This window comes from Condylura cristata, unplaced genomic scaffold, assembly GCF_000260355.1.
Source record: "Condylura cristata isolate star-nosed mole 26May11 unplaced genomic scaffold, ConCri1.0 scaffold00027, whole genome shotgun sequence".
NCBI lineage: Eukaryota > Metazoa > Chordata > Mammalia > Eulipotyphla > Talpidae > Condylura > Condylura cristata.
This window is the reverse complement of record NW_004567128.1, coordinates 15523898-15539124: the sequence shown is the minus strand read 5'-3', so window position 1 is coordinate 15539124 and position 15227 is coordinate 15523898. Positions and strand designations below refer to the sequence as shown.

Below are 15227 nucleotides of genomic sequence, written 5' to 3'. Positions count from 1 at the left end.
TGGAAATAAGTCAAAATACAACAAAAAGAAATTTTAGAACAGAAAAATCGCAAGAGACATATACACGACATATTTAATAACAGAATAGAGATTCCTAAGAGTCATGAATTTGAATTTTGATCAATAGAAGTTATCTAAATTGAACAAGAGAGAACAAAGATTTAGAAATATGAGTAATTTCCCTCCCCAAGGAATTTTGGTAAAATGTCAGAAGACCTAACTTTGATGCCTAACTTTGATGCCAATCTCTGGAAAAAAAAAAAACAACAAAAAACAAAGAGGGGGCCCTCCCTGGTGGCACAGCGGGTTAGAGCACGGCACTAAGAAGCTAAAGCCACTTCAGCATGAGTTCCATCCCCGCCTGCCGCGGAGGTGACCACATGGCACAGCAGACCTCTCCTGACCCGCCCGCTGCTCCCCTCAGCAGTGTACTTTGACGATCTGCCTGTTCTGCTCCCCGTTCTGGCTCTGGTGAAGCGTCTCACCGTCCCTTCTCCTTTGTATGCATAAATAAATAAATATTTTTTAAAAAAACAGGAACTCTTACTCCCTCGACTCCAGTTTATCGTAAGGTACCAACGTTCCATGGAAAAGAACTGGGAAACATGGAAAGAGGAACTTAAGACAGTCTTGTTCACATTTTTTCTTTTGCAAAAAAAATTACCAGTTACCATGACTATTTTCCATTTATGCACTGCCTGGCTAGGTAAGGAGGTGTAGCATTTGGTGTTCAAGTTTCCAGGTTCTGATCCACTTGCTAGCTGGATGACCTTAGACAAATTAATAAACCTCTCTGTGCCTGGGTACCTTATCTATAAAATAGCAACAATTACACAACCTCAGCTGTGTTTACATGCTGAGAGAGCAGAGTAAAAACTCAATAAAGGTTAAAAATAATCATAAAAAAGAACTGTCTTTAGCATAAACATGACACATGGGTTATCATAAACTTAAGTAGTCCCACGGTTCCAATTACATTGAATGGAGACCTCTGGTTTCTACAGAACAATAATTCATTATCAATACTTTAACTTAAAGGCCGCTATCATCTTACTGAAAATTAGTAGGTTGATGGAAGTTCTTGACATCCACATGAAAATGAGCTGATTGGTTCTTGCTTAAGTTTTATAAACTGCAATTCAGTGCTCAAAAACCTCAGGCAGCACCCATATTCCCGAGGCAAGTGAGCCTCCCTGGTGACATGGCGCTGTCTACGGTGAGTGCAGGTCCAGAGCGCTGCACCCAGTGGGTGCTGTTGTACAGAGAACACTGGCGAATGGAGTGGTCTGGCATGCTGAAGAGCATGCAAATCCAAATTATGGGAAACCATTAAAGGAATAGGAATTTTAGCCTCGAGAAAAGGGTAATCCAGAAACCATTTGCAAGCATCCAAGCATTCTCCAGGCAAGAGTTGGACTTGTGGGAGTCACTGGGTGAACAATACGTGCAACTTTGCACAAACCTAGGTATGTGGCAGTGAAAGGGGTTGTTTCTCTTAATGGCAAGGACCGACGACTAAAAGGAGTCATGCGAAGCTTAGATGACAACCTGTAGTGAGTGATGAAAATAAGATTCCACCTTTATATAGGAAATTTGAATGATACTTTCTGGATCCTAGGACCTAAGATGTCTTTTAATTCTAATTTAATTTTAATATTGCAAATAAAATTTCATATGCTGCCCTTCCTCCACAACTTTCTTGGGGCCGTTGCTATTCCTGAGAGATACAGATACAAGGGACATTCTCCGTGTCAGGGTTACCAAGGTGTTTTTTTTAATATTTTCTTATTTATACATACAAAACTGGGGTACAGGCCAGAGGTGTTGGGGGTGGTGGTGAGAGGATTTACCAGAGACAAAGTAGGGAGCAGAAGAAGTGGATCAACTGAAATATACTGCTGAGGGGAGCAGTGGGCGGGACAGGAGAGGTCTGCTGTGCCATGTGGGTCAGCTCCCTGGCTGGGGATCGAACTTGTGCTGCAGGGGCTGCAGGCAGCTTCATAGTGCTGCACTTTACCTCTTGCACCACTGGGAGGACCCCACCAAGGTATTAACAAGAGGTTAATTCGAACCTCTTGAAGAATGTCATAAAATTCTAAAGCTTCTGATGCTTAAGCTAACATTTTATATCATTTTATTTTGCCCTTGTACTATGGGCAAGAAGGTGCCTCTTTCTTTATGGAAATAAAAGTTCCACAAAGACTCAAATCCCCCAAGCAGGAAACAATTGCAGTGTCTTTACATCATTTTATCTCATTTGAGATAGCAGGCCTGGAAATATCATTATTTCCATTTTACAGATGAGATTCTGATGATTAAGTTCAGACCTGAGCGTGGCCTTGAACTCCTTCCACCTGCCCTCCAACTCACTGCCTTAAACTCTGCCTCGGTTACCCAGCTGAAGGCCAAAGCCGGGCTGAAAAGCTTTGCCAATGCAACTCAGTATGAAAGAAAAATAAAGAAATGAAGAAAACCCTCTGCCAAATGTATTCTGGACAGGAAACATGAAACTGGAAATCCAATTAGAAAGAAGAAAAAAAAACCTGAAGAGATTTTAAAAATAAAACGCATAGGGATTTAATGAAGAAAATAAAATTAGGTAACCATCAGGGTCCAGGCTCAGAAACAATATTTTGGAATTGAAAAGACCTGTCTAGCATCTGGGAAGCTCAGAGAGTGGGGGTGAGGAAGGGACCCCAATAAAGTGAACGAGTTTGCTGAAGGGAGAGGAGGCTCACCAGGAGTGACACTACAGTGAGCTGGAGCCGGAGCATCAAGTGGAACAGGAGGAGGATGGAGACAGGCGGCGAGGGAGGTCGATAAAAGAGCACTCTTAAATGGAAAGTCACCATCAAGCCAAAATAACATGAGAGACACAAAAAGGCAGGCGTGAGACTCAGAACCTGACTCAAGAACAATAGATTTGTTTATGCACATTGTTTTCTGTGGGGGGGGGGATTCTATTTTCCTTTCTTTGGGCTGATTTTCTTCCCACTATGCCTCCCTCTGAGCTCTCTGAAAGGGAAACGAAGAGGGTGTGAAGGGGGTGAAAAGTCGAGCTGCATATTTTTAACACACTTCCAAATGCCACTGAGAAAACTACTGGTGCCTGCTCGGATGTGCCGTATATTTTAAAACTGTAACCGTGATAGTCACGATGAAAGCACTGCTGGCACTGATGTGGGGAGGGCCATGAGTCAGATGTGAAAAACAATTAAATATTGGCAGTTTGCTGCCCTCGTATTTGATCTTCAGTAGCATGACGAGTCAGTATTTAAAAGCATATTGTGTTTTGGAAATTGATAGATTGAAAAAGAACTTTCAGACCCTCGGCTAAAAAACATCCCCTGTAACGAAAGTACAATATTATCATATATATTGGAATGAGCAGAAGAGAGCTTTTGAACCTGCCTCAGCGTATCACCCAAACACACACAGACTGCCTCAGAGATGCGCTGAAGCCCTGAATCAGGCAATTCCATCTGCCCTTGGCCACCCAATCAAATGTGTGCTCTAGAAGCAGCTTCTCCCTAGGGAGCAATGTCCTCAAAAAACGTCCAGAACAAAGTTACTGTCTCAGACATAACCATCAGGAATCTTCTCCACACAAAAAGGGTGAGTACAAGTAGGAAATGAAGAGAGGAGGGAGAAAGACACATAAAGGAATGATAAAAAAGCTGTTCTGTGACCCCCAAATCTTACCAGCTATGTGACCTGGGACAACTCCCTTCCTTCAACTCTCTGACTTTACAGTTTTCTTATCTGTTAAATGGGGCTAAGAATTGCACTTACTTTAGGGTTGGGGTAAGAAGTGAGTGGCATAAATATGCAAAACATTCAACTCAATTCCTAGTATTATGAACAGTACATGCTCAACAAATGCTACATATTGCCACTATTACTACCCCTCCACTTCTACTTGGGTATTCACTCATTCTTTCCTTTATTCAACAAACTACTGAGCAACACTGCCTGTATGGTAATGGGGCTATAGGTAAGTACGTCATCTGTATAAATCCACACCTCTCTGTCCCCGTGGACTCTACAGTGTAGTAGAAAAGACATAATATGTAAATTAACTATTGACTTACATACTTACATCTGGGATAAATACTATGAGAGAGAATGCCCGTGCATGCCAAGAAAGTGTAATGGGGAACCTGATCCAATCAAGGACTTCCTCTAGGATGTAAATTTTGCAGTTCTGAAAGATGAGTAAAAAATTACTAGAAAGCCTTGAAGCAGTTTGCGGTGAGAGAAGGCAGGAAGAGCCCTCCAAATAGAGAGAACAGTATACATAGAGGCTTGGCGACAGAGTTTAGCAAAAGCTGAGCAGTGATAGAGTTTTATTACTTTCTTTACTCATGGCCTTATTTTAATATAACTAAACTATCCTAGGTGATATTCCAGAAGGCAAATGGGTAGTGGTTCCGAGTCGCTGACTTCTTCCTGCAAGGACAAGACAGAGCAAATGCAAATGAACTCTTTCCTGTCCTAAAACAAGAGCTCTAATTCGTCAGAAAGAAGTGAACAAAGTCCAGTCTAAAACCCAGAGTCTCACTAGACACTGTGAACTAACACAGACATTAAGATTCATGAATCAACTTTACACAGCTTTGTTTCACATCTAAAACTTTTGGAGATGAGAATCATATAAACAGAAGTGTTACGCTGACTATGGAAATGTCTTTCATGCCGAAGAGAACCAAAATAATACATGGCAGTATGTGCCAAGCCCGCCTTGTGCTGTTAGAGTTAATCCTTCTAGGATGTTTATATTACAGACTTCATCTTTAAGGCTCTAAGAGTTGGTCATAAAATCTCTTCCCAGCTGAAGTGTAGCATCTAAATAAGATCACTGCTTAAGGGCTGAGTCGTTCTGCTCCTTTTTTTTTCGTTCTGCTCCTCTTTTAAGGGGTTCCTATGTTGGCTGCATCTCTGAGTGACTTTTAACACTGTCTGCTACTGCCATCCACTCTTAACTCATCATGCTTAGGAAGGTGTTACGAAAGTCACCTTATCACTGCTGAGTAGAACTTAAAGCCGGCCAGAGAAAACAGACATTTGTGTAATGGGAAGATGTATTATGATTACAAATAATTTCAACACTAAATTCCTTTTGAAAAAAAAAAAAAACTTATTCCCACTCAATAATCTGTATTGTTCCAGAATGTTACAATGCTGATGGTAATATGACATACAGCCAGCTCAAGAAAGAAAAAAAGTTCAACCTAGCAATTGTCTTAAGAAAAATCCAGTACCAATCACGTCTCTTCAGAACATAGCTTTAACCCAATGAATCAGCATGAAAATCAATATTATTAAAGATTACTTTTCACTCAATAAACCCATCACCCAGCTACTGCCTGGTGACATCATATATAAATATCATGCAGCAGGAAAACCAGAAAATGGACATAATACAACATATTAAACACTAGCTCTTACTCAGATTTCACCAGTTACTGCATACATTCATGTTTGTATGTCTCACTTAATTCTATGGCATTTGATGACATACGTGAATCTATGCAATCACCACCACCATAAAGGTACAGAACCATCACTGCAAAGTGGTGATGTTGCCTTTTAGACACACCTTCCCTCCCTCATCTGCCTTCATCTCCATTTTTTTGCCATTTAGGGGGTATCACACCAACGGGATCATAGGTATGTAGCTTTTTGACACTGGCTTGTTTTACTCAGTGGTATGATCTCAATGTTGTGCCCAGCCACCCCCTCCCACCCCCGCCACCACCAAGTTCATATGTGGAAATTCTAACCCCTGAAGATGATGGTATTAGAAGCTAAGACCTTTGGAAGTTGCTTAGACCCAAAGGGTGAATTCTTCGTGAAGGGAATTATCGTTCTTATAAAACAGACCCCCACCGAGATTCCCTTCATCCTCTTCCATCACGTGAGGACATTTTGAGAAGGCTATGAACCATGAAGGGGGCCTTCCCCAAAGCAACATGCTGCCACCTGGCTCTTGGACTTCCCACTCTTCAGAACCAAGAAAGGTAAATTTCTGTTGTTTATAAACTACTCAAGTCTATACTATTTTATTATAGCACACCAAAAAGACTAAGACACTCAACATAATGCCCTTACAATCTATCCAAGTTGTTGTGTGTGTCAACAGTCATTTTTATTGCTAAGTAGTATTCCATGGTGCTGCTGGATCATAATGATTCCTCCATTGTATAAGTGTACATTTATTTTTTTCAAGAAACTGCCATTTTTCCACCATGAATGTAAGAAAAATTCAGTATCTCTGCAGCCTTACCTGAATACAGTATTATCAGTAATTTTTATTTAGCCATTCGAATATAGTGGTATCTTATCATGATTTTAATTTGCATTTCCCGAATGGCTGCAGGTGTCCAATAAACTTTCGTGTGCCTATTTGTCATTCATATATTTTCTTTAGTGAAGTTTCCGTTCAAGTGTTTTGTCCATTTTCTAATTGAACTGTTGGTTTTCTGACTGCTGAATTTAGGGAGTCCTTTATACTGAATATGAATCTTGTTGAATATATGATCTGCACATAGTTTCTTCCAACTGATGACTTTTTTTCATCACAAGGAAGTCTTTTTGCCAAACAAAAATTTGTAATTTGATGACAGTCAATGTGTCCATTTTTATTTTTGTGGTGCATGCTTTTGGTATAATACTGGGACTGAAGTTTTCTTCAGTGACTTGAGCTGCTGCCATTAGTCATAACAGACTACTGTAGCTACAGACTAGTGTATTGGACATTAACCAGGGGCTGGGGACTGTGTTGAGTCCTTCATAAGCATCACCTAATTTCTTCTCTACCGCAACCATATGCAGGCGACATGATTAGCTTCATTTTCACAAATGAGGTCACTGAATCTTATCAAACTCCGTCACCTGCGGAAGCTCCAAGAGCAAGTAAATAGTCAAGTCTGGCTTCAAAGTCAGGAAGGACTGACTCCAAAGTACACCGTGTAATGGAATTAGGAAAAAAGGTTTGGGGATATTAATAGAGAAAGGATTTCCTTGGAACTTGGAGAAGGACAGCGGAAGTGGGAAGGGCCACAGTGCAATGAATGGACTTAACCCAGCCACCCTGAAGATGCAAAGACAGGCAGCTTCTAGCACACACCAGTAACAGAGGGCGAGCCGACGCTGGGGGTAGGAGTCCCCAGTGAAGTCCCATTCTCCACCCGGAAGTTTAGTCCTTGAGCACAAAAACATTTGCCCTCACCACCTACATAGGTTTTGTCTCCCAGCAGAGATACACACATGCATGCACGCACACGCGCACGGAGGTCATTTGCCCAACGTAAGTGAGGAGGATGGAACACTTTCTTCTTCTCCATCCTGAACTTAGCATGAACTAGTGAGCGTGGAGGAATTCCCTGTGGAATGTAAGCTGCTTCTCTGGAAGTTGTTTGCATATTTTGGCTAAGAGGTTGAGAGAGGAATTAGCAGCAGGGAGAGAGACAGCAGGCATGGCTAACCGAATGGCACTAGCTCGTGCACCAAGTAATCTACAAGTGACTTGGCTCACAGTCAACAGAATAGAGCATGTACATTCATTTTACTAAGAGAGGGTTTATCAAATGAGGTATCAGCTGACCGACACTGATCCTAAGTGATCAGAGTAGAAAACTGCCTTAAAATTAAGATGATCACGAAAGAATGTGGATTACAAAACACAGTCCCAGGCCAAACAGCATTAATGAGGACCTAACTGGGGTGAGAAGAGGACACAGGACTATAGCGATGGCACACAGGGACTAAACTGAGATGGAAAACTGTACAAAATGAAGAATGATGTAAAAAAAAGAATTAAAAATAAAAATCATCTCCCCTCAGCAGGGAACTTTGTCGATCTGCCTGTTCTGCTCCCCACTCTGTCTCTGGTGAATCCTCTCACCGCCCATGTACCTCTGGCTTGTACCCCGGTTCTGTATAAATAAGTAAGTCTTTAAAATAAATAAATAAATCATTAAGTTAAAAAAAAAAAAAAAACACTGAGGACTTACTAGGGGGGAAAAAAAGGCAATTCACAGATTCCAGACCTATAACCCAGAAACTGTGGGGTTAGGGCCTAGCAGTCTGTTTTTTGGAAAGTCTTCCAGAAGATTCTGATACAGGCTAAAGTCTGAGACGCTTTACGGTAGAAGGTTTGCAATGCCTCCCAGTTAGGGTATCAGCCACATACAAAACTGAAAAAACATGCCATGTTTATTCTTTGATGTGGAAATAATCTGAAGGTGGACTGCCCAGGATTGGGGGAATAGTGCCACAAAGACATCAGAAACCTCAGTTCCATCTTTTGTTTTGCCAACTCAGCATGGGTTTCATCCTCAAGGTTGGCCTCCAGCAAACCCACCCCTCCCAGGAGGCAAACGCCTCCTGGTGTCTTCTCTGGGCTGGGCGCCCGGTTGTCTGCTTTCCTCCCAGGCCAGGGCAGGCATCGACCCTCCACGTGCCCCAAGAAAAGGGAAAGGAGAGTCAGCCACAGCTTCTCTGGGGTACCCACCTGCTTGTGTGCACACAACATACGAGGAATGCTTCCTATACCTTCGTGTCATGGGCATTTCAAACAGCATGCGCTGGGGCTTTCTGATGGTACAGAGGTAGGTGGGGGCTGTCTGCAGACACTGATTAAATGGGCGCTCCGGCTGTCCTGCCCCATACCCGTGGAGACAGGGAGGATCAAGAGCAAAAGACAACAGAGGATTCTTCCTGAATGAGTCCACCGCCTTTAAACAGAAATCCCATGCACCATTTCTGTTTATATTTTACTGTCGAGAATGTAGTTCCCTGGCCACGACTCTCTGCAAAGGAGGCTGGGAAATGCCGCCTTTAACTGGACTGGGGCAGTCTTTGTGCACTTTGACTAGAATGAGGGTTCTGTTACTAAGGGCAAAGGGAGAATTGATTTCAGGTGACACGTAGACGTGACTGCCACTGAAACAGAGGCTAAACGGTTGGACTTGTCTCAGATTCTCAAAAACAAGAAACAAAACTTACCGAACTTTGTCGTGGATGTTTAGACTTACACACACAGTTTATCTGGCAGTGCCTAAGCAAGTAGAAACAAGTGACCTTGAGCTGAGCACCAAGGTGGGCTGGAGATTGAGAACACAGGGGAGAGACAGGGTGCTAGGAATGAGGGGGGCGGCGGGGGCTACCCTCAGAGGCAGGAGTGTACCAACAGAAATTCAAACTGTCAGTTATCTGAAGATAAGCCTCTACACACTTCTTGCATGAAGTGCCTCGTGTCTCACAACAGACTTCAGCCAAGTCCATTCTTTGCCCTGACCCACTTCTGAATCAATAAAATTTAACTCCTTTGTTCTCGACCCTGGTCTCCAAAACCCATATGACCTCATTTTCTTTGTTAACTGGAGAGGCAGATTTGAGCTTATTTCCTATCTCCTTGCCAATCAATTCACAAATAAAGCTGATTTCTCAATGACCTGATGTCATGATCTAATCTAGAGACATCAAGAAGAGGATCCATTGCTCAGTGACACCACCCTACAAACGTGGACAACATCATGGAATCAGTCAAATCATTACATTTCTACACGAACTCATTCAAAGCAGTTATGTATTTTGGCTTTTTGGTACAGAACAGACAACAGGATAAATATTACGACCCTTAAACATGTGGAAGAACAGAGAGGTTGGTTACAGTTTCTCTCCCACAAGATGCCACCCTAAGAGTCTCAGGACAAGCACCCTTTACTTGCTTATCAACAGAATCAAGTGGTAGGCTTCCCCTCCCCAAGAGAAGTTGTTGGCTCAAATGAACTTTTCTGAATTATTTTTTTACAAATTAAAATTCCAGCCCTCAACTCAGAAAAATATAAAATAAATTGGATTTATTTGTTCCCAGCCTAAAGTTTCACCCAGTGCATGGCCCCTCAGCTTTTCTTTCTCCAGAATGGGATGGGGAGAAAGCTGAAACAGGCAAGATGCCATCAAAAAAAAATCAAAGAATTTCTTAAGTCTGGTCCCAAGGGTCAGGTACATGAGATGCACCTTGGGGGAACTGTTTAAAAATGCAAACTCCCAAGACCTAAGTCCAAAGATTCTTAATGCTACAGAATAGGACTTGGACCCAGGAAATTGTGGGGTTCCTAAAGTATCCCCACTCACTCTAATGGACCTTTGATAGACTAAATATCTAACAGGTACTCCAAAGCACATAATGTTGTAAGAGGCAACATACAGACCACTAATTCATTCAAAAGCTGACACTCGCATCTTCCCCAACATAGAAAAGACTTAAAACAGCTGGTTGATTTGATGAAAAAGATCAAATCAGCTGCTTGACAGCATCATTTGGTAACTTTAGTTAAATTCTCCATGCCTGGAGCCCATTCGTAAGAGATGTCAGCTCAACAACAATAAGGAAAATGACAGCAGTCTGTTCAAAGACAAGGGCTGCCCCAAATCCCAACGTGAATCCTCTAGAAGCCTGGGCCCTCCTGCTTTTGGTATTGGCTGACATTTGTTTCTCTGCAGCTCTAACCAGCCTTAACTTAATTTGGAGGTCTTTAGACAAGTGTGTGTTGCTGTGTGTTAGGAGGCTGGACACTGAAGAGAAACAGCAGAGAGATGAGGGCTGGGTACTCGAAAGGGAGAATGGGAAGGAGAGGATGGGGGAAAGGAGTATGTTTGGAACGAAGCTGCTAACTTTTCAAAAACAGAACACATGGCACCCAGCACACATGCGGGCACCAACCTTCATTATTTTTTGCTACCTCTTATCTAGACCAGCTGCTGTTGAGCCCTGCATTGCTGACATGAGTCAGAAAAGTATGTGCTCCAGTCTAGGCAAGATGAGGAGTTTTGCTTTGTATTGCACCAGCTTCCAACTACAATCTCACTGCAGCAAAAATGACAGATGAGGGGAAAACACCCCACCCAAGCACCTCCGGTGGAGTTTAATGTGGGAGGTGTGCTCCCTCTACTGGCACAGCCGACGACCACAGATGGGGCTCAAATACCATAAAAAGGAATAAAGGCACACATTTTCAGCTGGCGTCTGGTTGTCTGGATACAAAGGGCACTTTGGCTTTTTTTAAAACAGGAAAGAAAGAATGAAGAAGGAAAACCATGACACTTACAAAGCAGCATTATGAAGAGAAAAGAGAAACAGACTGGATAGAGACATAAATGGGAGAAGCAGCATAACATACAGGGAAAAAAAGTGCCCAAATGGTGAAACTGTAAGAAACAAGCTAGTTGGGCATCATTTTAACACAAAAGCTTCCTGAAATATCTGGTAAGTTCTGGAAATAACATATTCCCATGCCATATTTTAGATCTGAACATTCAAAATTATTATAAGGAAGTATTTTCTAGGGCTGTTGTCCACAAAGACACAACTGACTTGGGTAAGGCTACATCTTATATAGAATCATGATACATTTTGTCAGAGCCTGAAAACATACACACAATAGTGCTGACACCAGATGTTCTTAGCAACTTGGAAAAGACTGGCGGGGTTCTGTGCCTCTCGTGCATAGAGCTGGCCTCTAATGACAGCAGCTGCTGCCTTCCAGGCCTGGCAGGGTGTCCACTCATGATTCTTAGGATTCTGAGGAATCTGATAACTTCCCCCCGCCCCTCCAACAGGGCTGTGTGCTTTCTGAAGAGCTGACGAAGATTTGACCATCATTTCTCATTTATGGACATTGCCAGTGCATTTCTGGAAAGCATTCTAGAAACAATTTTTCCACTTTTAGACTTGCTTTATCAATGGGTCTCAGGATGAAGACACAAGAAAAATCACACAGCGCATATACGGCCCCAGTCTCAGCGCTTCTGAGGCGATTCATTTCTTCTTCACACGACCCTATGGGCTCTTTCTTCTTTTCCTTATTCTGTAGCTGTCAAGGCAAAGGCCCAAGGAAGTTAAATGTTATCCTAGTTCTTGTAACTTGTGGATCTGGAAAGATGAGTAAAGGAACGGTGGTGTCTGGGTTCTCTACTGCAGTAAGAAAACGGACCTCCTATGATTCCCCAGTATTCTACACGCCAGGCTTTCCAACAGAGGAAGCTGCCTCGGTGTCTCCTGGGGGTGGGGGTGGGGGCCTGCACACCCCTGATCCTCAGCAGACTGGATGAAATAGAACTACTGGTAGAGCCCTGGAATCTGAATTTCAACAAGAGTCAGACAGTAATGTGGCTTTTCATAAAAGTGGGAACCATTGGATAAAGAAGAAAACCCAAGCTGAGGTACCATGAGCATGCTTTCAGAGCTAACAGGACAACAGGGGGTTTCCCTGTTTTTGTTTTTGTTTTGTTTTGCTTTAATTCGGGCTGCTGTAATGCAGGATAAGAATGCTATAGCTTGTATCTATGTAATTAAGCTACTCAGATTCTCTGAACCAGGTTATTTATCCATACAATGGGATTCACAGTTTCTTTCTCACATGGTTGTAGTGTGGATTAAGGCTCATGAAAATGCTTTGCCACTTCTAACTGGCTCTGTGGTAGATTATAAAAATGACCCATAACCTATCCCAACCCCTACTTCCTTACAATATTACAATATTGATGTTGCAGGTCTTCCCTGCAACATCCATCAAGGTCGGGAGTACTTTCTTACATTCCTTGAATCTGAGCTGCGTGATTCCTCTGGCCAGTGGGACTATAGCCAACATCAGCCAAGCAAGGCTTATAGATCCCTTAAATATAAGGGTTGACTCTGTTGCTGTGCTTTTAATGTCAAGGCCACCAAGTCTCAAGTAGTCTTCTGGAAGATCAGATACCACATGAAGAGGAACCACAGTTGGCAAACAGCCAGCCAACAGTTCGCCAAGTTCCAGAAACATAAGTGAGGTTGTTCTGAATTATCCAGCCACCAGCGGACCTTGCAGGTAACTGCAAACTCATGAAGGAAACCAACAGAGATCAGTAGAGCCATCCTAGAACAGAAGACCCGCCAGGCAGCCCACCAAATTGAAAGCAGCAGAAATGATTGCTATAAAAAGCCACCAAGTTTTAAGTTTCTACTGCAGCAAAAGTTAACTAACACAGGCTCAACTGCGCAGGCCGCACGTGTTACATTGTTTAGCGTTTCAAGCATGCATTCTGTGGTTTTCAAAGATACTGCCCCAAGTGGGGCAGATGAACAGATATTAGTGTGCAAATTTTCAGTCAAACTTGGCCGCATATATACAATGCCCATCAGAATTTGTTTTACAGTCTCTCCTGAGCAAAGCACACACTGGACGTGGCAAGGCACAGAGACGAAAGAGCCCCTTCCTTTTATTTCCCTGATTCCCGTTGTTTCCAGAAAGGCAGATCAGCAGCCTTGTGTAAAGGACATACAACCTAATTCTTCTCCAGGCTGACCGTCAATAATCATCTGACTCCACAAACCACGCATAATCCGATGCCTACCTTCCAGGTGCACTCTCCCCCTATTCCTCTGCTGGCACCAAGGTAAATGACTTCATCAAAGACAGCCATGGAGGCTTGCCACCTGTTGAGGCAGAAAAGCTTCCTGGGAGATCAGAAACATCCTAATGCCCAAATCAAGCATCCTCACTGCCATATGAAGTGTTACTGTGCAGAACATATTAAAGAAACCTGGAATGGTGAACAGGGCAGGATTGTGCTATCCATGCTCACCCCAGGAGTCTTTATACTATGATTAAATTCCTTTCATAGGCATTTTCAAAGTGTGTTGTACCTCTCGCTAAACATGTTTAGCGAGAGAAGACTCATCAACTGGAAACATCATCTGAGAAGCCTTACTCAGTGGAGCAAGTTCCGGGGGGGTGGGGGGTGGGGCTTCCTATCATAATTCGTATTCTACAAACTGAAATGGAAGTATAAAACCAAGAATTTTCAAGCCTTCCTTTCCTTCCCCCAAGAGATTTAGAGATCGTGCACTGAATGAATCGAGTCATTTTACCATCCATTTGACATACAGCAAATTGCAACTCTCTCTGGGAGTAACTATTTGCAAGGCTGATACACCATATTCAAATCACACACTCTTTCTGCACTACATACATTTTACTGGTTATGATGATTTGCTGGTTGAGGACAACTACATAACTCATTTTCTTAATCTGTCGCCAAGCTGTACTGAAGCAGGGGGACATCTCAGTACCACTGGGTAACCCAAAATAAGTCTCAGGCTCCTTCTGCTTGTTATGCACAGGCTCAAATATGTTCATTTGCACTGAAGAATTTCAGATGCCTTTTTTAAAACCTAACAGATTTTTCTGGATTTGGAATCTCAAATTTCATTCAAGAAGTCAAGATTAGTCTGTAACAATCACCACTAAGTCAATTAATGTAAGTTCTGGAACCAGGAGCTTACTGCAAATGCACATACCATGTCAACTGCCACTGATGCAGTCTGTTAACAATCCACTTTTATTTGGTCAACGGATAATGAAAGCGGAGGTTGTGTTAGAAATACTTAGGTGTTGGCTACAGCCCTGGGGCAGAGAGTGATCCCACACCAAATGATGAAGGGAAAGAAAAGCCAGTGGAGAACAAAGTGAAAGAGAACACAGCATAATGTGGGTACCCCCAGAGGGAAGAGAGCAAGCTGGAGATAACAAAAGTCGTGAGTATCTGTACGCTCTCCCCGGGGCATCGAAGGAGTAACAACAGACGGCTGCCAAGGACAGAGTCCCAAGGATCGCCACTATTAAAATTACAGGCTGAGCAGGAGACTGAGAAAAGGTGGCTGAGAAGGTAAGAGGAAAAGCGAATGTGTCCGTGTCGCCAAATCAAAAGAAAGGAATATTTCAACACAGGAAAACGCCAGGAGTGTGGTGGGTCAAAGAGTCCAGGGGAGGTGGGAAAAGAAGGTGGTAGGTACAGATGGTCCTTTTAAGATTAGCTTGAAAATGAGAGAGGGGGTGGGGAAAGAGAAAGCTGCTGTGGAATAGGCTCGTTAAGAGTAGAAAGGCTGAAATTTGGAAGGAGGGAAGAGGGTGCGGATATGTGTAGGCGTGGGTGTAGGTACAGACAGAAATCGTGTGTGCTGCTACACCCCGCCCCACCTATGACTTGTGTCCTTGGTGAGGTAGAACCAAGGTACTTGTGCGGAGACCAAACTGGCAAGAGAGTGACCGCAGATAAGGTGAGAGTGGAGATTTATTGTGGGTCCTGTGGAGTCTGAGACGGGCTGAAGTGACTATACAAACAGGGAGAGGCTTCTAGGTGCCTCCATAGTTGGCGTCAGGTGGAATTAGTCAGGATCA

The 15227-nt window shown here is 43.0% G+C and overlaps 1 protein-coding gene across 1 annotated transcript in view; it reads right to left on the bottom strand.

The window, feature by feature from the left end:
- Positions 1–15227, bottom strand: part of LOC101636003 — a 79823-nt gene that overhangs the window by 13822 nt on the left and 50774 nt on the right. Inside the window, 4 exon segments of the mRNA XM_012730246.1 lie at positions 8516–8738; positions 11745–11882; positions 13402–13483; positions 14020–14191. Coding sequence (XP_012585700.1) covers positions 8516–8738; positions 11745–11882; positions 13402–13483; positions 14020–14191 — 615 coding nt within the window.